The sequence below is a fragment of the Pyrus communis genome, chromosome 17, assembly GCF_041283825.1.
Source record: "Pyrus communis isolate YQ-2024b chromosome 17, ASM4128382v1, whole genome shotgun sequence".
Classification (NCBI taxonomy): domain Eukaryota; kingdom Viridiplantae; phylum Streptophyta; class Magnoliopsida; order Rosales; family Rosaceae; genus Pyrus; species Pyrus communis.
In genome coordinates, this window is record NC_142581.1 from 13,762,433 (window position 1) to 13,786,515 (window position 24,083).

General features: G+C 38.9%; 1 protein-coding gene and 1 long non-coding RNA gene across 2 annotated transcripts; both read right to left on the reverse strand.

Moving 5' to 3' along the window:
• Nucleotides 1-14,534: 14,534 nt before the first annotated feature.
• LOC148689499 (uncharacterized) lies at nucleotides 14,535-16,504 on the reverse strand. The gene is made up of 2 exons (XR_015958364.1): nucleotides 15,764-16,504; nucleotides 14,535-15,345 (listed from the first exon to the last, which is right to left on the reverse strand). It is a non-coding gene; the product is annotated as an uncharacterized LOC148689499 (long non-coding RNA).
• A 1,730-nt stretch (nucleotides 16,505-18,234) lies between these two features.
• Nucleotides 18,235-20,981, reverse strand: LOC137718306 (uncharacterized). Its single transcript, XM_068457832.2, has 3 exons — nucleotides 19,147-20,981; nucleotides 18,947-19,065; nucleotides 18,235-18,862 (listed from the first exon to the last, which is right to left on the reverse strand). Exons 1-3 carry the CDS (start codon nucleotides 20,822-20,824, stop codon nucleotides 18,284-18,286), a joined length of 2,376 nt encoding a protein of 791 aa, XP_068313933.2. The 5' UTR covers nucleotides 20,825-20,981; the 3' UTR covers nucleotides 18,235-18,283.
• Nucleotides 20,982-24,083: the final 3,102 nt, after the last annotated feature.

The window sequence follows — 24,083 nt, forward strand, 5'->3', positions numbered from 1 at the left end:
GAGATGATCTTTACAATAGAGGCTTAATGTATGCCCACGGCTAATGTGGTCGACCAGTCGCTAATCCATTTGTTGCTTTGTATTGGTGAGCTTCATCGTGCTGACTGTGCGACGAGTGCTAAGGAAATGGTTGAGGAACTCTTTGTGTATGTGATAACCTGTCCCTAATTTTATGATTTTATAAATTTTATAAGAGTGATTTGAAGAAAATGCCTTACGGGTGATTTTCGTTAACTTTCGCTGACTGTCTTTTCATGATGTATACAAGCTACTATTTTACCATATTCTCAAAGTACTCGACGATACGAACGCATAGGTCCGAATTCAGGCGATGAAGTTTTTACGGATTTATGTTCGTACAGGGAATTTTAGTAATTTCATGTTTATGGGAGATAATTTGATTTTTGGTCTTTTTGGCCTTGGGCTGTGAACCACGTGGGGCCCCACGCCCCACTCCTTTCCCTCAACCTGTGTCTCCCCTTCTTTTCCCCATTTTCAGGAAACACTTTCTCTCTCTTCTCACTATCTCCTCCCACATCTCTCCCTCTTATCTTTCCCAGCTCTCTCCCTCTGCAAACATTGGCCGAAACTGACACGGCGAGCTTCGCCATACCACCACTATAACTCTCTATCCATCTCTATTAACTTTCTCTAACTCTCCCGGTTTTCCCTCTCCCTCACTCTCTCTCTCAGAGCCGTTCCTCACTGTGCAACATTTATCAGCCGTGAGGTCGAGATCGCCACCACTAACTTGCACGCCTTGTCCCTCTCCTTAATTTAAATCAGAAGATCACAAACGAAGCTCCAATATCGAACCTACGTCATACACCCGAGCCCAGTTTTGGTGGGTTAATTTTCCGATGATGGTGAGTCTCGAAAATAACCCAAAACTTAATGGATCGTGTTCTTGGTTTGTATTTCTAGCTTTTCTAAGGTTTTTGTTGGGGGTTTTGGCACAGAAAAGGCACGAGAGAAATTTCTTCATATTTTTCGACAAACTCGGGAAAGTTGTAGGTGCTTTTTTGTCCTACACCGACCACGGCCGAGAGTTATAATGGTATACTTTGATTCCTTGTCCTTTAAGATTGAATTTGGTATATTAGGTTGCTAGTGTTGGTTGAGTTGTGGAGTCGATCGGAGCCGGTGAACTTTAGGCTTTCTTAGAAACCAATGGATGATTTTAAAAAAAAAAAAAAAACAAAAAACAAAAAAGCAAAAAAACAAAAATCCAAATTTGTGGGCCAGATCCGACCCAGATCCACTTATGATTTAGAAGGAATATTCTGTTAACCTTCCAATTAATTTTAACAGAATATTCCATCTGAGAATGAAATATTCCGTTAAAGTTAACTGTTGACCATTAGTTGACTTTTTTGAAATTTTCATGGAAATCCTCATAGGCTAATTTCGACGTTTCGAGTCCATTTTTGACATTCATTTAGTGAAATTCTAAAGTTTTAACGTAGTTGTCCACCGCGGCGCCTCATTTGACTTTTTAGGTTGATTGTTGACTTTTCCATTGACTTTTTGTAAAATTTGCCAGGGACCCTCCTTAGCGTATTTCGACGCCTTGATTCCAAATACGCACTCTGATTCCCCAAATTTAATTATCTTAGTGGACATTTACTAATCGGTCCTAATATTATGCTTAGGTGCGATTACTAACGAAGACTCCGATTATCCTAGTTCGAACGGCTGGGACCTCGCAAGTATCTGTGAGTGGGTATTTTCTGTGATATATACATATATTTATTTAGTTTCCATATATACATCTAGTAATGAATTTTTTATGTGACCGCCATAATTAAATTTACATTTATAGGAAATGACGTAACGATGACCATTAGGAAATCGTTATAAATCTTACGGGATGCCTCAATTAGAATTACGGTTATGGATAATATTATATTCACTAGAATTATTGAATCCCTATGGCATGACTATATTTATGTTATCTGCTCATCGTTTACTGCATTGGTGTTAGTAGTCGCCCGGGACAAGCTAGTCTTTCATGTGTATGTGCACATCGCACCGTACATTCAATATGGATCCATTGTAGGTGCCAATCATGTCCTAGATTACTATAGGCAATTAGGACTCGTATGTGCTGCGCATAGCGCCAGTCTTCACATGATTGTAGTACTAGAGCGTATATCAATGTTACACCTAGTCCTGTTCATGTCAGAATATCTTTGCATGAACTTGTGTGTCAACATTTGTCGATGAGCACTCGATATAATATGTTTATTTATGTGAGAATATATGATTACAGACGTCATGTATTTATTTTATGAAAGTTTATGAAGTATTGCATTCTTAAGATACTGCTGCATCTGGTAAGTATTTTCATACTGTACGTAGCATGTATATTTTGGAAAATATACTTGTTTTACAACGAGGAGTTACTATGTTTTTGAAAAGGTTTTTACAAAGCTTTATTTTCAGGCCCACTCACCCTTGTTTGTCGCCTCTCCAAGTTTTAGTGGCTAAACATTCGTGTTGACGAGGATTCTTGGTAAATCTTGGTGTAGGTGATTACCTTCGATGGTATATTACTTATCCTACTTTACTATATTTTACTTATACTCTATCATCATATGTGAAATTGGTTCATTTCCGCTCACAAGTGCACTCTTATAGTTAGGCACTTTTCGGTTTAAATTTATTCACATTTCCCACATCATTACACTTTATGGCTTCGTCACCCTCCGAGTGTCGGCCAGCACAGCTCGATTCGAAGTCCAGGTGAACATTCTTGCTCGGGGTGTGTCATTGGTATCAAAGCATAAGTTTGGGCAGTACTATGTTTATCACACGCATGATGTAAGCATTCTTGCTTCTTGAACCTAATTCTTGAATCTTGCCACCTTGTCAAATATGAAAAATGTGTCAACTTTTCCTAAATTTTGGACATTTTAGACAACGTATTGACCTTCTAGAAGAACATTTTGGCGACAACCTCTAGACCTTAAACAAAGAAATTCCCTACCAAGGAAAGTCCCGATTTGGGGATGAGTTTGCGACCCTGAAGCAAGGCTAATATGTCGGTAGTTGTGTACCATTGTAGAATTATCAACCGATCCCATTACTATTATCCAATTGCCATTATCAACCCCTCGAGATAGGAAACCAGAAATAGTTTTGATTCTGTGGCAGTATCCGTTACTATACCATCTATCAAAATTCTTACGAAGTTCACTTTCGTCGAGATTCCAGAAATGTCTTAAGCGACAGTTTGGTGATAAAGTGGTAGCACTCGACAGAAGAACATATAGGGGACAACCATTTTGGTCCCCAAAAATACTAATTATTCAAACGTAGTGACAATTCCAGATCTTCAGGGGGAAGATTGATTTCCGTTTTAAGTCCCCTCTAAAGTAAGTTTTTAGCAAATTTGTTTTCTGGCCTTAGGGCACTCCAAACCAACACTAGTTCCCAGAATTTCTTTCAATGCTGTACTTATCATTTTGATGAGCATGGGCATGTGAGTACAAGTCGTTATACCTACAGTTAGTAGAAATTCCCATGTAGCAAGTATTTTCCCTAAAATTAATGAAACCACCTCACCAGACTAGTTCCTTACCAATCGTCTGAAGCCATCCACCTGAGTGAGCTCCAACTTGTAATCAGCCTACGGTGGCGCTACTAATTGACGATATTATCCGATATCTAGGAACTATCAACCAATATTCAGGTGGTATGATTTCTGAGACCGGACACATGCTAGTATCTAGGAGTGATACCCTTATGCCAAAACACTGGTTCACAGTTTCAAGGTAATAAACAATATCAAAAATATCAAAAGTATCATATATGCGTTAATTAGCAGCACGACTGATAAATTGATTAAACAGTGACTACTTGAGCTAATGAAACTAAATCTTGGAAACTTAGGAGTAAACTTTGTTGTTGATCAATAAGCTTGTAGTTGTTTTAACCATATTTTCCACTTAGATAACCAAAACCTCTTCGACCAACCATCATTCTGATCACTTGCACAAGCAAATATTAGAATTAAAGCATGAGTTGAATTTCCGCTATAAGAACAAATTGAGTATCGAGAAAGCAATAAAGACCTATTAGCATATGGCGTAATGAAATAAGGTAGTATGGTACATTTCGAGGACGTATATCTCTAGTGTCATTTCTCAAAATTTTACCTAGAATATCACCAAACGGTGAAGTGAAGTACACCATCAATCCACTTTCTTGTACTACACCAGTTTTTCTTGCATCTTTTTGAACAAGTCCTACATCATTGAGAGAATTTAGTTACTAAAGCTTACCGATTATGAATTTACCCAACTAAACACTTTATCTAGAGAACCTCAAACTTATCCGCGAAAGTGAAGACTGAACCTTAGAATCGTACCTAGATTTTAACAACTCAGTCAGGTGACGATTAAAAACCGTTAACCCCTACTTTGAATTGGTTTGTCTACTCGACCAACTTTTGGAACTCGAGTTTTCTTTCGTAGCTTGTCGAATTCGTAGTGGTCTTATCGATGACTTTCTCACCTATCCTAGCAGTGAGAGCAAATTTTCTAAACATCGACAGTTAGCTTTATACCAAATTGCTCAACTGTTAACTTTGATTACATTGGTACTTTTCTCGGGAGACGTGATCTCATTAGACGATATTCTCTTCTTTTTCCCAAAAGGTTGTAGCGGAAGAAAGTTGAAATCCTCACAAAGTGTTTTGAAATTCGAGATATCTTTGGTCTTGTCAATTTTATCGATAATTGGTTGGCGATTTTTCGGCTATAGTGTTTTCCTCACTTACGATCAAGGAAAGTTAGTTTAGTTTGGGATGTTGGATATGAATAAAGTTTTTGACAACCGATGTGTTGTCTCACCTCACCTTTGTTTTACATCTTTCGATGACATTAATCTTTTCAAAATCCATGATGACGTTTTTTTTGGATGTTTTGGCTGGGTAAATGCAGCATGACGGAGTATCACTTATGTTTCAACGGTGGGAACCGTACGAAATGAAAAATCTTATTCATGACTTAGAGTCAACAATTACCATCTTTACTTGAAAACCAAATGACATTTCTCTATTAAGAAACGTGTCCAAAATCTTTACCAACCACACAAACTTTCCAAAAAACTCTTCATTCGAAATGAGCTAAGGCTCAAATTATGGGGATAGGAAAACCAAATCAACACATACGATTGCACCATGGTGTATCACCCCGGTTGTGTAAACATAATTATTGTTCCCACACCAAAAGACATATCTACCCTTGAACAGTTCTAGCATTTCCTATCCCATTCCAGTCGGAGTTCACGAGTATCGATTTGACGTTACTTACAAATCATCAAGAAATCGTTCGAGTGGTTATAATCACTTCTTGTATCCAAATGGAGATAGGGAAATATCACCATAAACTCGCGGTCCGAGATATCTTGTACCTATGGAGATTACAATGATATTTCGGTGATTTTCGACCGACTTGACAAGTCAGCTCATTTTTTGTTGGTCCAAATAGACTACTTTTTAGACCACTTGGCAAAATTCTTCATTCTTAAATAATTTAGATATTCTGACTTTTCGATCAACATCTACTCTAACTATGATTCCCTGTTCACCTGCTTATGCTGGAAAGCATTTCAGTCAACCGTGGGTACATGTTTACTCTATTGCATTTCATATTATCTCTGAGGCAGGTAAACTGTTCAGGAGAATATCTCAGACATTGAAATTTTAGTTGTGAAGATGAATTCATCAATCACCTAACAAATACTCTATTGAACGAATCTTTACTGTTGGTGATTGAATATTCTAGAAGCCACCGTTGTAGATAGATGTAATACATTTAATCCAATTACATTGTGTTTTAGATTTGATGGACTTGTTTTAACCTTCAAATTCTTGAGTGTTCTTTTAACCTTCTCAACATAATTTTTCACTAAATTCGAGAGAAATTCAATATGAATCTACTCACTATGGCGTTGTGAACTACATTGTTTGGCTATACGGTATCTTTGTCATTATTATATCTCACCATGATGCGTGCTTTACTTCCAAGTATTGGGAAGCCTTCTTGGAGGCCATGTGTATTAAGTATTGTCACATACCACATTTCACCCTCAGACTAACGCCCAGTCTGAATGAACTATCCGAACCTTAGAGAACATATTGCTTTTGTATGTTTTACAATAGCCAGTTATGATAGACAATTATCTTTGTTAGAGTTGTATATAACTGCGGTTACATTTCTGTTTTTGGGTATGGCACCATTTGAGACGTGGTATAGAAATTCTATGCATAATACATAATTGATAGGTGAGTATTGCAAACAGGTATTTGAATGATCAAGATTGTGATGTAGCAAAATTACGCGCTATTGGCGATGCCACTTAAGAGTGTAGTGCGTGAGCGCGATGCATTAATCTGACGATGTATGCGTATTTCCCAATGGGAGGCGTGATGGTAATCAAGTTTCTAAAATATGCTAGGTGCTAGTCGGGCGGCAGGTTGGGGCCTAGTGTCTAGGCACTTAGGCGGGGCTTAGGCGGGCACCTAGGTGGACTAGGCAGATTTAAGTAAATCTGTTATATTTCATATAAATAAGTGTCACATCTAGGCCCGGGGCGGATCATTTCCCGGGCCCGCTCCACCACCGTAGCACAATATTATCCGCTTTGGGCTTACCATTCCCTCACGGTTTTGTTTTTGGGAACTCACGAGCAACTTCCCAGTGGGTCACCCATCATGGGATTGCTCTAGCCCCCTTCTCGCTTAACTTCGGAGTTCCTACGGAACCCGAAGCCAGTGAGCTCCCTAAAGGCCTCGTGCTAGGTAGGGATGGGAATATACATTTAAGGATCACTCCCTTGGGCGATGTGGGATGTCACAATAAGTGTCTGTTTATACTTAAAATATATATAATTACATCATAAATTACAAAATAGAATGAAATATATATTATGAAGTATTGAAACATAATGAAAACATGGGGAACAAGCATATAATGTGTGTTCATTTAAGTATTCAACAAGTCTCTTACAATTTATTAAAAAAAATAATGCAAAATGAAAGTTATCTATTTTCTGTCTAAGTGAGTCGCAACCTAGGCAGGTGTGTAGGCGGGTTTCGGCGGGCTGGGCGGGTGCCTAGGAGGTCTAGGCGGGCGCCTCAGCAGGTCTAGGTACCCTTTGTAAATTTTCAAACGCCTAGGCATTAATCGGGGCGGTGTCCAATAATTTAGCGCCTAGGCGGCGCTAGGCGGGGAGTTTTAAAGCAGTGATGGTAATATTGCACCCTCGGGAATTTATTACTTGCTTATCGAGACAACAATGCATTGTAGTATGACGGGTTGCAGACCATAATATTGATAACTCATTTGTTGGATTCGTTAAACAAGTGGACAAATAGGTCATTTTACGTTAGCATTTTAGTTATTATTTATTGTTTGGGCTTGACCCAAGCATACTACACATTTATCTTTGGAGTATGTGATGCAATGAGTGCGTAGGTGAAAAATATTCTATGTTCAGTTTTAATTATAGTACAATTATTTTAACTTTATGTTATTATATATATTTATTTTGACGTGATGTTATTATACATATATAAATATTTTCGACTTTATGTTTTTATAAAAAGTATATTATAGTATTGTACTAAATAAGAAGGAAAGTATGAGTTTGGGGGCACGAAAGAGGAATCATTGCACTCTAATTGCGACGGAATGGCATTCTCTTTTATGCAACCACTCTAACTTGATTTCTTCTTTATATATATTTCTTTCTATCTTTGAGTATTTTATGTATAGCAAGTGATTTCAAATTTCGGGGATGAAAGTTTTTTAAGGTGGGTAGATTGTGATAACCAGTCTCTAATTTTATGATTTTATAAATTTTAAAAGAGTGATTTGACGAAAATTCCCTAGGGATGAAACTGTTGACTTTCGTTGACCATCATTTTGTGACGTGTACAAGCTACTATTTTACCGTATTCTCGAAGTACTCGGCGATACAAACGTGTAAGCGCAAGCGAAATCCTACGATGGAGATTTTATGGATTTAAGTTCGTAAAGGGCGTGTACCATGTGGGGCCCACACCTCACTCCTCTCCCTCACCGCGTGTCTCCCCTTCTTTTCCCCATTTTCAGGAAACACTTTCTCTCTCTCTTCTCACTATCTCCTCCAACACCTCTCCTTTTCATCTTTTCCAGCTCTCTCCCTTTGCAAAAATTGGCTAATACACCTCGCCGCTTTGGCGAGCTTCACCATACCATCACCATAACTCTCTATCCATCTCTGTTAACTCTCTTTAACTCTCCCAGTTCTCCCTTTCCCTCACTTTCTCCTTCGGAGTCGTTCCTCACTCCGCAACATTTATCAGCCGTGAGGCCGAGATCACCACCACTAACCTGCACGCCTTGTCCCTCTCCTAGATTTAAATCAGAAGATAACAAATGAAGCTCCGATATCGAACTGTACACTTGAGCCCAGTTTTGGTGGGTTAATTTTCCGACGATGGTGAGTCTCGAAAATAACCCAAAACTTAATGGATCGTGTTCTTGGTTTGTATTTCTAGCTTTTCTAAGATTTTTGGTGGGGGTTTTGGCACTGAAACGGCATGGGGGAAATTTCTCCATATTTTCCAGCGAACCCGGGAAAGTTGCAAGTGTTTTTCCAGCCTACTCCGACCACGACCGAAAGTTGTAATGGTATACTTCGATTCCTCATCTTTTAAGCTTGAATTTGGTATATTAGGTTGCTGGTGTTGGTTGAGTTGCAAAGTCGATTGGAACAGGTGAACTTCTGGCTTTCTCCTTCCTAGAAACCACTGGTCGGTTTCCAAAAATAAAAAAATAAAATTAACTGTGATCCGGTTCCGAACCTGGGATCCAGCCCAAGCCCAAATCCGGCCCAAATCAACTTATGATTTAGAGGGAATATTCTGTAAACCTTCCAGTGAACTTTAACAGAATATTTCATCTAAGAATGGAGTATTCCATTAAAGTTAACTGTTGACCATTAGTTGACTTTTGTTGATTTTTTTGAAATTTTCTTGGAAACCCTCCTAGGCTAATTTCGACATCTCGAGTCCATTTTTGACATGCATTTAGTGAAATTCTAAAGTTCTAACGTGGTTGACCACCGAAGCGTCTCGGTTGACTTTTTAGGTTGACCGTTGACTTTTTCATTGAAAATTTACTGAGGACCCTCCTTAGCGTATTTCGACGCCCTGATTCCAAATCCTTATTCTGTTTCCCCAAATTTAATAATCTTAGTGAATTTTTACTAATGGGTCCTAATATTATGCTTTGGTGCGATTACTATCGAAGACTTTGGCCATCCTAGTTCGAACGGCTGCAACCTTGCAAATATCTGTGAGTGGGTATTTTCCTTGATATATTTATTTAGTTTCCATATATACATCTAGTAATGAATTTTGTATGTGATTGCTGTAATTAAATTTACATTTATAGGAAATGACGTAACGATGAGAATTAGGAAATCATTATAAATCTTACGGGATGCCTCAATTAGAATTACGGTTATGGATAATATTATAGTGATTAGAATTACGGTTATGGATAATATTATATTGACTAGAATTATCGAATCACTATGGCATGACTATATTTATGTTATCTGCTCATTGTTTGCTCCACCAGTGTTAATACTCGCTCGAGCCAGGGCCAGTCTTTCACGTGTATGTGCACATCGCACCATACGCTCACTTTGGATCTATTGTAAGTGCTAGTCATGTCCTAGATTGCTATAGGCAATTAGGGCTTTTATATGTTGCGCATAGCACTAGTCCTCACGTGATTGTAGTACTAGAGCGTATATCATTGTTACACCTAGTCATGTTCATGTTAGAATATCTCTACATGAACTGGTGTGTCAGCATCTGTCGATGAGCACTCGATATGATACGTTTATTTATGTGAGAATATATGATTATAGACGTTATGTATTTATTTTGTGAAAGTTTGTGAAGTATTACATTCTTGAGATACTGTTAGCTCTGGTAAGTATTTTCATACTATACATAGTATGTATATTTTGGGAACTATACTTGTTTTACGGCGAGGGGTTACTATGTTTTCGAAAAGGTTTTTACGAATCTTTATTTTCAGGCCCACTCACCTTGTTTTTCATCCCTCAAGGATTGAGTGGCTGAGCATTCATGTCGATGAGGATTCTTGGCGAATCATGGTGTAGGTGATTACCTTCGATGGTATAATTCACATCCTACTTTACTTTACTTTACTTATGCTCTGTCATCACGTGTGAAATGGGTTCATTTCCGCTCATAAGCGCACTCTTATAGTTAGGCACTTTTAGGTTTAAATTTATTCACATTTTCCACATCACTACACTTTATGGCTTCGTCTTCCTCTGGGTGTCGACCAGCACAGTTAGATTCGGAGTCCAGGTAGACATTCCGGGTCAGGGTGTGTCAGTGTACCAGTCGAATGCAGTGCCTTTAAGTGAGTGGATGAACTGCTTCGCGAGGTAATCACTATGGGTGCCAGTGCTATTGCATGTCTTGGTGAAGTGAACAACGTATTGTTTAGGGTTGCCTTTTCCATTGAATTGCAAGAATTTGGGAGATTGGTACACAGTCAACATTCGGAGATTATCAAGCTTCTTCGTGTACGATTTGGACATTTCAGGAAGAACCTCCATATTGTGCTTTGGTAGTGTGGCGATTATGTTTTGGAGTTGTTGGATTGACAAAGACGCCACTAAAGCAAAATTAGTCTTTGATTGCTTATTTCCTTCAGAGGTGAATTCTTGATGCACCTCATTCTCCAGATAAGGTGCACCTTTGCTCGACTCCCCGTCATGCCTTTCTTCTAACTTGCTCATAACCGACGCTATATGTATGTCTTTCTCCTTAATGTCTTTGTCAGCATCTCAATTGCTTGAGCCATTTGAACCAGTTGTTCATCAGCTAAAGTAACTCCTACCATCATCACTTGCATGGAATCTAGGCATAGGCGCGCTTTTAAGCCAACGCTAGATATATGCAATGGTGATTATTTAGCTGAATTCTTCGACTTTGGCGAGCATCTTTCATCGCTTTGAGAGACGAGCTTCTTTGCCCCTTGTGAAGTAGAGGAGATGATCAACTTGTGCATTTGATGAACTTCACGTGACTTAGACGAATGTGCAATGGTAGCAGTAACCTTTGACCCGCTTCAGGTGACGAAGCTAATAGCTAGTTGATTCTCACGATGACCTTCATGTGATTTTGGTAGAATCATCACTGGAGTGGTGTGCTGAGTTGTATTCATCTTGCCTTGCTAGATGGTGTCAGCCAAGTCGCGCTTCGTTGTGAAAAAAGTCATGTTCTTGTCTACATGCACGGGTGCAACTTGAGGCTTCATTGAAGCCATCGCTTGGATTGAAGATGAGTCACAACATGACGAACAAGTCTCCCGGCGATGGTTAATAGTTGGTGATCCATGGTACAACCCCGTGCTTGAGTTCGCGTCTGAATTCTTTGAAGGTTAAGAATGTCACTTATCGCTTTGGGAAGTCCTTTCACGTGTTGCAGAAGCATACTTCGGTGCCATGAGCGAGGCTAGGCTGATGACGTGCTCATGCCTTTGACACTCCTTTTGCTCCCTTAGCAGCACTAACTTGGAAGTGGCATGAAGCATGGCCACCATCTTTTCCTTGCTTCGTGTCGTGATGCCAACAGATTCTTTACTTGCAACGGAAGTGCTGACGTTCCTTCCCTTGGTTACAAGACCAGCTTGTTCCTTCTTTGAAGCCATAGGTTTCGACGATGTGTGAAGTTGAACGGAGAAAGAGATGAGAGGCAGAGATTGTCCTACTGGGCATGCCAAATTTGTAAACATGAAAATATTGTGACAAATGAAATAAGAAGACATGTACAAAATAAATGATTTGTATTAATTTGAATGTATGTTTACAATCTCTGTTTACAAAGTTTCCTCTAATTCGATCTCCAAAGCTGTGTAGATGTGTGTTGGTGATCCGAGGGTCACGATGACTTGATCTCCAATGAATGAACGCCTCAAGGTTTTGGGTTGCGACGATGGAAGAATCGGCACATGTAGTGGTGCTTGATGATCCTTCTCAAGAACAATGAAGAACACATAGAGTTTTGTGAGTCATTTGAGTGCCTGAGAGTTTGAGAATTTGGGAGTTTGAAGAGGCTTTAGAGCTTTAGCGCGTAGGTGTGAGAATGATCTCTGGCCCCATTTTCTTTGTGTTGAAGCCTCCTATTTAGAAACTCTCAAAGGGCCTACGAAAAAAACCAAGACTTGATTTGTGTCTTGGTTCGTGATTTGACTCCATTAATTAATTTAAATCAATTAAATTGTTTGATATAAATTAAAACTAATTAAAGAATTAATAAAGATAATACTTTAATTCTTTTTTGGCCAAACGTCACCACTTGTTCACTTGATAACTCATCTGGTTTTGATGAGTCACATGTCATGTGTACAATTTGTGAGGCACATGATACATGTCACATAAGCCCTCGCATGTCGAAATTAATGCGTTGGTGAACATTTATTTTTACCGAAATTTGCATGTCTACAATTTCATAATAGGCCACAACTTTTGCATGCCGAGCGATGATTGTTGGTTACGATTTAATAAAGTGGTGGTGTTACAAGTCCTACACATCTTGCCACAAAGCTGTGAAGAAGATATCCGAAACGTGTGAGTGCGTTGAGCATGGTTTCCTAAAAACATTACCTGATCCATGGAAATTTCCTTTTACATTTATTTTACGTCGTTTATGACGTTTCACAATGAATACACTGTTTGCTGCACGATATATAGAACTAAACACTTGATATATTCCTCTTCCTTAGGTTCAAAGTCTATCTTATTGTGGAAGATAGCACAAATCAGCTGAACTTCTGGATGATTGGAAGACATGCTAAAAAAACTGCTGGGTGTGTCTTGCCACTCTCTGGTCATAGATGGAGGCCACGATAATTCTTTTGCGCTGCACAGCTAAAAATTGGTCAATGAGACATAAACATTTCAGGTTTCTTTTAGAAATCAAAACAATGACTTCTGGAAGACCAATTTTGTTGTTTATGGATTACTTCAAGGTTAGCCGCCATTAGAGCCAAAAATTGGGCCAGTTGAATCGTGCATGCCTGCTGCCACTGCTAGGAAACAAGTTACTGATGCAGCGACCCCCGTCCCTTATACGGCTTTGCAACCACAGAATCAACAAGGCCAGGCAGTTCCGGCTAACAAGGGTGTCAAAAGAGGATTGTTCATTGATGAACCTCAAAGATCTGGCAGGTAAAATTTGTGTTTCGATTGACAATCTTATGCGTGAATCTTCAAAAAATGGTCTGTTGCCCCAGGTGTAACAAATATATTTTTGCTGCTAATAAAAAACGTTCAGACAGTCTTTTAACATAACTGCTTGGAACTATTACCCACGTTTATACTGTTGTTGTTTTCTAACTCTTACATTGCACTTCAATCGATGGCAAGAAGACACCTCTCTCCAATCCTCGACCGCCGAAACCCTTTGTCATTCCAATTGAATGATTTAAACCCATTGAGTTCCAACTTGAAATTGATTTTTATCACAAAAAAGATAAATTTTTGTGGAAGGGAAGAATGAAGAACTATGATTATGCACACATAATCATTGAACTGATTTTTAATAACTGAGATTAAATGAATTGGCTTAATTAGATGATATCTCTTAATTGATATATCATTATGGTCTTGAAGTATTGCTTCTATAAAACACTACGATGAGATTTGGGTCTTTGATTGTGGGTGGTATGGGAGGTGCAAGTGGCGTGGCTGGGTGGTTGGTGAGGGGGTAACATTGGGTGTTTTGGGTTTGGAGAGGTAGGGTTGGATGTTGGAGGTAATTTTGGAGAGAGGATCCCGGGGATTCTCCAATTACATCCTGTCATCGTACATTGTGCGGCTAGTTTTCGTCAGGTACTGTTTATATTCAATTTTAAATAAAAAAATTTACAATGATTTCTGACCGCACGATGTATGATAAATGAATGTGATTTGAGGATCCCCACTCCTTTCTAGGCTTCTTTTTTGTTTTTTTTTTTTTTTTTCTAAACCCATTTTGTATGTGGGATAAAACATAGATTTTCAAGTAAAAGAATTATAAGTTAAGTCTAGAAAGAGAAATTTTGAGTCTGAATAAAATTTCTCTTTTGATTTTTCATGCAAACAAGAGTGCAGTGGTAAAATTCTTTGTCCAGTGTTCCCTTCATGAACACATCATTTACAGAGGTAATTTTTCGGAAAGATGCCTCGATAGCGTTGGAGCTGTGCTAGTGATGATCTTGAAGTGTTTTTTTGTTTAATTTTTTTTTTACATGAAAATTGTTTATTTACTATTTTCATTTGTTATCAAGAGCATGTTATGGGATTATGAAAGTTTCACTATTATTTACTCATAAGCGTTGCAAGTCCTTACTCAATTGTTATCTTTACAAAAAGATTGGTGATTAACAACCTTAGTTAGCCTCACGAACACCGCTTATGAGTGCCAAAAAAAAAAAAAATGTAAAATATTCGTTTGAAATGTAGATGACTAAAAGAGGAGTGTGTCAAAATGTACTTGATACAAATAACAATTCTATAAATCCCCAAAAATAGGAGATAATACAGGAGAGTATATCAGATGAAGAGTTGAAGAGAAATCACAACTCTCAGCAGCGGCAACTTCAGTGAAGGAATCACAGCAAACAACCTTGAGGATACAGATTGGAAACTTATTGTTTATCACGCCCCCGCAAGCTGAGCGGACGATTGAGAACGGGAAGCTTGGAAATAAGGAAACTAAACCGAGTGGTAGACAAACCCTTTGTGAGAAAGTCAACCACCTGATCAGGAGAAGCAACATAGCCCACAATGATTTATTTTCTAGTAACCTTTTCACGAACATAATGATAATCAACTTCAACATGTCGCATTTGTGCTTGGTAGACAGGATTGGAAGCCATGGCAAGAGCACTTATATTATCACACTATAATTGAGGTGGTGTCAAAAAAAGATGAAGACCATGAAACAAGTTTCGAAACCAGGACAAAGTGGTGGCAATATATGCTAGTTGATGATACTCAGCTTCAGTGCTTGAGCGAAACATCACGTTGCTTCTTCGAGCTCCATGAAATCAAATTAGAACCTAGAAAGATACAATAACCTCCAGTGGACTGACTTTCGTTAGGATCACCGGCATAGTCTGCGACGTCATAAGCAGCGATGGATAGAGAACTCGGACGATAGAGCAAACCATGATCATGAGTGCCTTTAAGATAAGGCAAAATGCGTTTGACAGCAGCCTAGTGTACTGTTGTGGGAGAGTGCATAAACTGGCACACCTGGTTGACGGAGAAGGCAATGTTAGGACGTGTGAAGAGTAAATATTGAAGGGCCCAATCAACATTGCGAAACTCCGTGGCATCAGAAATAGGTTCCCCTTCGTGCAAAAAAAGACTATGGCCAGGAGAAGCTGGCGTGTGGATGGGTTTGCAATTTGCCATGTTTGTGCATTTGAGAAATTTTGCTTGAGATAAATGAAAACTAGAGGTTGTACGAGTGACCTCCATACCCAAAAAATAATGGAGGGGCCCAAGATCTTTCATGGAAAACATTAAACCAAGCTGAGCAATGAGTTTGGTAATCTATGAACAACTATTGCCAGTAACCAAAATGTCATCAGCGTAAACCAACAGATAAATAATTGTCGTGCCATCAAAGTAAATGAATAAAGATGAGTCAGCTTGAGAGGCAACAAACCTGAATTCCTCGAGATAATTGGAAAACCCTGAAACCACGCCCTTGGAGCTTGTTTGAGACAGTAAAGAGAACGTTGCAATTTGCAAACATGAGTTGGCAATTGTGGATTAACAAAGCCCTGGGGTTGGCGCATATAAACATCTTCAAAGAGAGAACCATGTAAGAATGCATTCTGAACGTCCAACTGGCGAATGGACCAATTATAGTGTAGAGCAACAGAGAGAATTAATCTGATGGTGGCGTGAGTAACTACAAGAGTAAACGTTTCTTCGTAGTCGATGCCCTCCTGTTGGTGAAAGCCGTTAGCAACAAGACGAGCTTTGAATCGTTCTATTGACCCATCGAATTTGCGTTTGATCCTGTTTGAGATGTGGTTGAAATGGCACAAGAGTCCATGTACCAGTTTGTTGTAACACTCCTCAGCCATTGCTTAACGCCACTGTGGACATTTGTTAGCCTGTGTAAAACCTGAAGGCTCAACCAAAATATTAATAGCAGCAAGTAAAGCATAGCGAGGATTTGGTTTTCAAATGCCATCTTTGGCCCTTGTAGTCATGGATTAAGATGGAAGAATAGTCATCACAGGCATGGTGGTTGAGGTCCCACTATTCGCAGGAGTAGGTAAGAGATGGTCGTATGGGGAATAGGAGGAGAGTCTATAGGATTAGATGTGTGGAGGGCCGGGATATGAGGAGTGGGTAGGGATTGGATTGGTGTGTTTGTAGGATGAGCAGGTGGGGTATGGTTGGTCGAGATATGGGGAGTGGGTAGAGGTTGAGGTTGAGGTTGAGGTTGAGGTTGAGTTGGGTAGGGTTATGGGGTAAAGTGGTAGGATTTAGGTGCAGGGAAGTAGGAGATGGGATAGAGTTAGGAGGTGGCAGGATTGTGTCAAAGTTTAGCATGTCTGTGGATGTGGAATGCAGAGCCGGAGTAGTAACCATATCCTTGTAGGGAAAACATTTTTCATAAAAAATAACAAGGCGAGACATGAAAACTTTGCTCGTGGAGGGATCAAAACAACGATAACCTTGCTAATTTAAATAAATAACCTAGAAAAATATATTTTTTAGACCGAAACTGAAGTTTGTTTTGATTATATGGTCGAAGACATGGAAAACATGCACAACCAAAAACCTTGAAAAAGGCATATTGTGGAGGAGTGGAGAATAATTTTTTAAAAGGCGATTCATTATGCAAAACTTTGGTGGGCAAGCGATTAATCAAATAATTTACAGTGTGAAAAACCACTACCCAAAACATGATAGGTATTGATGCATAAGCAAGTAGAGTAAGACCAATTTCAACCAAATGACAACATTTATGTTCTGCAAATCCATTTTGTTCAGGGTGACGAGGGCATGTAAAGCAACGATGAATGCCATTAGATGTTAAATAATTTTTAAAAATGTGACTCATTTATTCTCCACCTCCATCGGCTTGAAATGATTTTATTTTCCTACTAAACATATTTTCAACGAGTTTCTGAAAGGAAACAAAAATATTAAACACTTTGGATTTAAGTTTTAAAGGATATATCCAAGAGTAACGTGAATAATCATCAATAAAAACCACATAATATTTAAAACCATCAATTGAGTAAGACGGGGGAAGTCCATACATCTGAATGAATTAATTCTAAAGGAAACTTTGAAATTGAACTAGAAAGCGAAAATGGAAGTTTGTGACTTTAAAATAGAACTAGATGGATGGCCTAGTCTAGAATGCCACACTATATCCGACACGCGACCACCAAAATATGCAAAGACATCATGTTGATGTTTGGATGAAAGACCGGAAAAATGATAGAAGCTCTTCTTACTCCGGCCTTGCAAAAGGATCTTCCCTGTAGTTAGGTCCTGAACACGACAAGAATGGGGATATAAGGTTAGTGAGCAGTTGTTATCAATGGTAAAATGATTTATAAAGATAACATTGGTTGAGGCATTCGGACAGTATAAAGTATTGGAAAGATTAAAGGTATTTGTGTGAGTACGAATACAAGATTGACCAATTTTAGAAATAACCAAACCTGTGCCTCCAACTACATCAGTCACATGATTATTGCCATTGTACTCTCTGGGATCAACCACTTGTGCCAAGCCATTTGTAATATGAGCATTAGCCCCATAATCAAAGAGCCAATTTTGCACCTGTGGAGCAGCCATGGGTGGAGGGCAATGTATTAAAAGCATGAGGCGTGGGCGAGGCGTCCGAGGCGAAGCCTAGCCTAGGCGTGAGGCGTGAGGCGTGAGGCGAAGCCTTACAGGATTTAATTTTTTTTTATATATATGTTTTATATATTATACATATAATTGTATAAAAAATAATACTATGTAAAATAAACATCCATTCTCAATTTTTCATTCAAATTCATAGTCATTCAAAAGATAATATCATTTAAATTCATCATTCAAAGGTAATACCACCCAAATTCATCATTCAAAAGGTAATACAAACAAAGAAAACAATCATTCATCCAAATCATCTTCATATAAATCAAAATACAAACAAAGATATAAATCATTCATCTAAATCCTCTTCATCTAAATAAAAGGCAACATCATCCTCTTCATTGCCAACTCTAGATGAACTTGTCGGGTATCTCATCATTTCATCAAAAGAATCTTCCGAATCATATTCCACATTTCTTCTAGTTCTACTTGAGGATTCTTCATTACCCTGTTTTCTTTTGTATGTAATAGGACCCCGAGGTTGAGTAGGCTCACGAGGAGAAGGAGGAGGAGTAGGCTCACGAGGAGGAGGAGTAGGCTCACGAGGAGGAGGAGGAGGAGGAGGAGGAGGAGAAGACTCTCTAGGCTCTCGAATGTATGAGCCACCTTCATAAACCGGGGTTGGCACATTCCTTACGGCCTCAACATTATACAATAACTCATCCTCAAGCCATGTAGGATCTTCGGGAAGAACGGGATCTTCTATCTCTGTTATCCATTCATCATCGGAGGCAATTTCTTCCACAACAATAGGATCATACTTCTCCATCCTTTTCTTACTTCTTTGTTGTAAAGCCAAATTGTACTTGACATAGGCTAAAGCATTAAGCCTTTTGTGTTCAAGCCTATTCCTTCGTTTTGTATGAATCTACAAATAAATCAATTCTATTATTCAAGTCTAAACATTTTAAGCAAAAATGACACTTAAGATACTAATAATATATTTACTTACCATTGAAAATGTGCTCCAATTCCTCTCACATCCCGATGCACTACAAGTAAGGCTTAGAACTCGGATAGCAAATTTCGTTAACTCGGGTGTTTTATGCCCAAAGCGCTCCCACCAAGCCGCTAAAAAAACAATATTAATAAGGTAAGTAATTTAAAGGTTAATGATAAAAAGATATTAACAATTAACTAATTAAATCTTACTTGGTGTTCGCTTTTTCCTAGTTTGCATAGCCATAGAATCCGCAAATGGACCACGCTTATTAGTAAATAAATCCAATTGAACATCGGCCTCTTCACGTTCTTTCCCTTTCCCAAGCATCCTATCCATGCAAGCAAACAACCCATTTCGCACTTCATCAGTATCTGAGAAATTATCCTCATATCGAAATTGTGGGTTTAAGTAATAGCCCGCCGCATGTAGTGGTTGATGAAGTTGATCGTCCCATCTACGATCTATCTTGCTTGCAATTTTCTCTTTTGCGGCATCCATCAACTCATATATAAAACCCATGGGGGGTCTCTCCTCCGAATCAACCTCTCTCAAAACACAAACAAGAGGAAGAACGCCCTTAATGCAAAAGGAAACTCGACCCCAAAACTCACGATCATATAACACATGATGCTTAGCCAACTTTGCTTCACGGGATTTTGCATAGGTACTTTCCGACCATTCTTGAGAGGTAAACAAAGCAACAAGATTTTCCTTTTGCTTTTGTAAGCTTTGTAGTGTAAGGAAAGAAGTGGCAAACCTAGTGACCGCCGGACGAAGAATTTCCGAATTGTTAGTGTACTTTCTCATCAAAGCTAGTACCCATTGATGCCCATATAGATACTTTGAAATACACCTAGCACGTTTGAGTGTGTCATCAAACCATGCCATCTTAGAAATATCTTCTAGCATCAAATCAATGCAATGAGCCGCACATGGAGTCCACCACACCTTCTCTTTCCTCTCCATAAGTTTTGCCCCGGCATTCTTGTAGTTCGAAGCATTGTCAGATATAACTTGAACCACATTCTCCTCCCCAATTTCTTGAATAACGTCATCCAAATAGCCATACAACAAATCTCCATTCTTAATAGAGGCCGATGCATCAACCGATTTCAAGAACCAAGTACCTTGAGGGCTATTGACAAGAAAGTTGATTAAACATCTACTTTTGCCATCCGACCATCCATCCGACATAATAGTGCATCCATATCTCTTCCAAGCCTTTTGATGTTCTTTCATCATACTTTGTACATCATTAACTTCTTCTTTGAGCATCCAAGTTCTATATTCATGGCTTGTAGGAGCATCAAAGCCGGGACCAAAATTGGACACCAATTTCATTGCATTAACATAATATTCATTGTTTGCCGCATTGAATGGAATGGCACTAGTGTAGAACCATCGGGCCAATGCTCGGGATGCTTGTCTTCTTTCCTCTTTTTTGAAAGGTGTATTCAACGTGGTTTGACGAGCTTCCGATGTAACATACCTATCAAGTGGTCCCCTTGACCTAGGTGGTAGAAAAGAACCGATTTGTTGTGAATGTGTGGCACTCGCACTCCCACTCCCACTACTTAGATATGTTGTCCTTGTTGTGCCCATATCGACACTTGCACTTTCTTCTTCACCACCACGACACAACTCATGACTAGCTTTCCTCTTTTCTTTAGTTCCCATAACATTAGCAAAACATTCTTCCTTCACATTGGGTGGGACTTTTTTACAACTTATCATTCCTCCCGAACTTACACCACCCAAGTGATGTTTGAATCTAGAAATTGAACCCGTGCATTTGTGGTTACAAAAAACACAATAGAAGTGCTTAGTGACGGGATCCAAATCTTTTGTCCATTGCCAAGCAAAATCTTTCTTAGAAGAAGAAGCCATATTCTTCAATACCCTAAACAATAAACAATAGATGCATGCATACAATTAATGAACCAACAATTTATTAATTAATTTATATACCAATACCAACAATTTCCAACAATTTCTAACAATTTATTAATTAATTTATAAATTAATCCTTTAGTGCCAATTTCTAACAATTTCTAACAATTAACCCTTAATTAATTTCTAACAATGAATAAATTTCTAACAATTTATTAATTAATTTATAAATTAATCCTTTAATTAATTTATTAACAATTAACCCTTTAGTGCACATGAACACAATTTATGGCAGTGCACAATTCCACATGAACACAATTTATGGCAGATTGGCAGTGCACATGAACACAATTTATGGCAGCCGGCAAAACATTAAGTTTATGGTATAACTTATAAGAGTATAAGACTATAAATTTAAAACAGTTTGGCAGCCACAGACATAAAACCGTGGGCTCTGTCCCTGTTTTCTATTCCCTGTTTTCTATTCTGCTTCTTCCTCTCTCTCTCTGTCTCTCTCTCTGTCTGTCCCCTGTTTTCTATTTTGCTTCGGCCTTCCCCAGAAAACATCGGCCCCAGAGAACTATAAACTATTACAGAGGACTTTTCTTTAAGATCCTCGCTAGAAAACTAAATCCCCATTAACCCCAGAGAACTATTGACCCCTTCCCCAGAAAATAAATCCCTAATTTCAGAAACCCTAACCTTTGGGATCTTACTGACGGCGCTGGGGCTGGGCTGATGGCGCTGAGGTGACGGCGGCGAGGTGATGGCGGCGTGGCGGCGTCGCAGAAGGCAAGGCAGAGGCAGAGTCGCAGAAGGCAAAAAATGGAGTAGAAAAAGCAAGGCAGAGTCGCAGATGGCAAAAGGCAGAGGCAGAAATGGGTCGAATTCGAAGGTATGGTGGGTGATGAAGACTGAAAATCCTTACCCAAACGAAGTCATTTTGGGTTTGGATAGTTTTTTTCAAAAAAAAAAAAAAAACGTCCAGACGCCTTGAGGCGCGCCTCCGCCGCCTCGGCGTCTCCGGCGAAGCATTTCGCCCACTCCAGCAAAACTGAGGCGTTTGCCTCTCCGCCCAGCCTCAAGGGCGCCCTAGGCGCGCCCCGAGGCGAGTTCTTTAAAACATTAGTGGAGGCGAGTTCCTTCCCTTTGTGTGAAACCCTTAGCTACAAGTCTAGCTTTATGTCTTTCAACCTTTCCCCTTGCATTTCTTTTGGTTTTGAACACCCATTTACAACCAATGGGTTTAGCATTGCCTGATAACGGCACCAAGGTCCAAACCTGGTTTTTCTCCATAGCTTCAAGTTCTTCAACCATAGCTGCATGCCATAGATCTACCTGTGAGCTATTGGTAGCTTGATTGAATGTTAAAGGATCATCCTCATCTCCTATGTCATATTCAGTCTCTTGTAAATACACAAAATCAGGTCGAATCACCGGTTTTCTTTGTCTGTTTGAATGCCTAAGAGGCAATTGCACTTGTTGCAATGGTGGAGCACCTGCTTCAGAAATTTGGCTATCGGGGACTTGAGGTTCAGGACCATAAGCATGCACAGTTTCAGAGAAGGACATAGTGTTAACTGATGAAGAAATTGGTAAAACAATTGGAAGAGTGATCAAGTTTGCTTGAGTGTCAAGTAACGATGCATCAGGTGTTGTAGTGAGCTCATCTTCATTTTCAATTTCTTCGAATTCAGAAGTGCTGTGATTTACTGTCTCTTCTTCCAAATCTTCAATAAACTTGGCATTATTTGTCTCCTGAATTCTAGTGTGAGAATCAAGACAGTAGAACTTAAAACCCTTGGACTTGTCTGCATACCCAATGAACCTGCAAGTAACAGTTCTCGGGTCCAACTTTCTTTTGTGAGGATTATAAAACCGTGCTTCAGCTCTACAACCCCATACATGGAAATGATTAAAGCTTGGCTTCCTTCCTGTCCAAGCTTCAAAAGGTATAGTTTTGACAGACTTACTTGGAACCCTATTGAGTGTGTAATTGGCTGCTCTAAGTGCTTCACCCCACAAGAAAATGGGAAGTGTAGACCTTGAAAACATGGATCGGATCATGTCCTTGAGAGTTCTGTTTTTCCTTTCTGCCACTCCATTTTGATGTGGAGTCCCTGGAGTGGTGTACTGAGCAATGATCCCCGAGCTTTCAAGATAATATGCAAAAGCTCCCTTGTGTTGTCCAGTTTCTGTGAACCTGCCAAAATACTCACCACCCCTATCCGATCTCACTATTTTGATATTTTTCTCTAGTTGATTTTCTACCTCAGTTTTATATGTTTTAAAACAATCAAGAACAGAAGATTTTTCAGATATTAGATAGACCTAGCAATATCTAGAGAAGTCGTCAATGAATGTAACAAAATAGGAGTTCCCACAGATTGTTTTATTTGGAAAAGGGCCACACACATCTGTATGAATTATTTCTAAGAGCTGGTTGCTTCTTGTGGATCCTAATTTCCTGGTGTTGGTCATTTTACCTTTAAAACAATCAATGCAGTTTGGCAGACTTAAAAAATCGAGATTTGGAATGAGATTTTGTTTAGTTAATATCATAAGTCTTTCTTTGGATATATGTCCGAGCCTTTTATGCCAAAGTATAGGAGAGTTCTCAGTTGAAGCTAATCTTTTGGAACCAACGTGACAAACTGTGAAACATTCATGTAAATAGTCACACTGCAGTTGCCACATATCACTGTGAAGTAAAGTATAACCAAGCAAGGTGTCTAATTTATTCGAATGAAAAAGTTTTACACTCTCATTGTCTCCAATAAAAGTATAACCTGATTTAACTAACTTAGAAGCTAAAATTAAATTCCTTCTCATAGAAGGTACATAGAGTATTGGACTTAGAAACAAAATAAAACCAGAAGAAAGCTTTAAAGAGACACTGCCAACACACTCGACTGCAACCTTGCTCCCATTCCCAACAAAAACATTGTAAACTTCATTTTTTCTCTCCTTTAGGTTTGTGAATCCCTGCAAGGTATTTGTAATATGAATTGAGCAACCAATATCAAACCACCAGCTAAAAGGAGGAACATAAATCAAATTTGACTCGAAACAAACATAAACATCGATTTCATTACCTTTCTTAATAAGCCAATTTTTAAAACCAGTGCAATCTTTCCTTAGATGACCAACTTCTTTGCAGAAATAACAAGGCTTTGGTTCTTCAGAATTAGCTTTAAACTTTTGAGATCGGTTAAGGGGGTTAGCATTTTTAAAAGAAGAAAAATGTAACATTTTC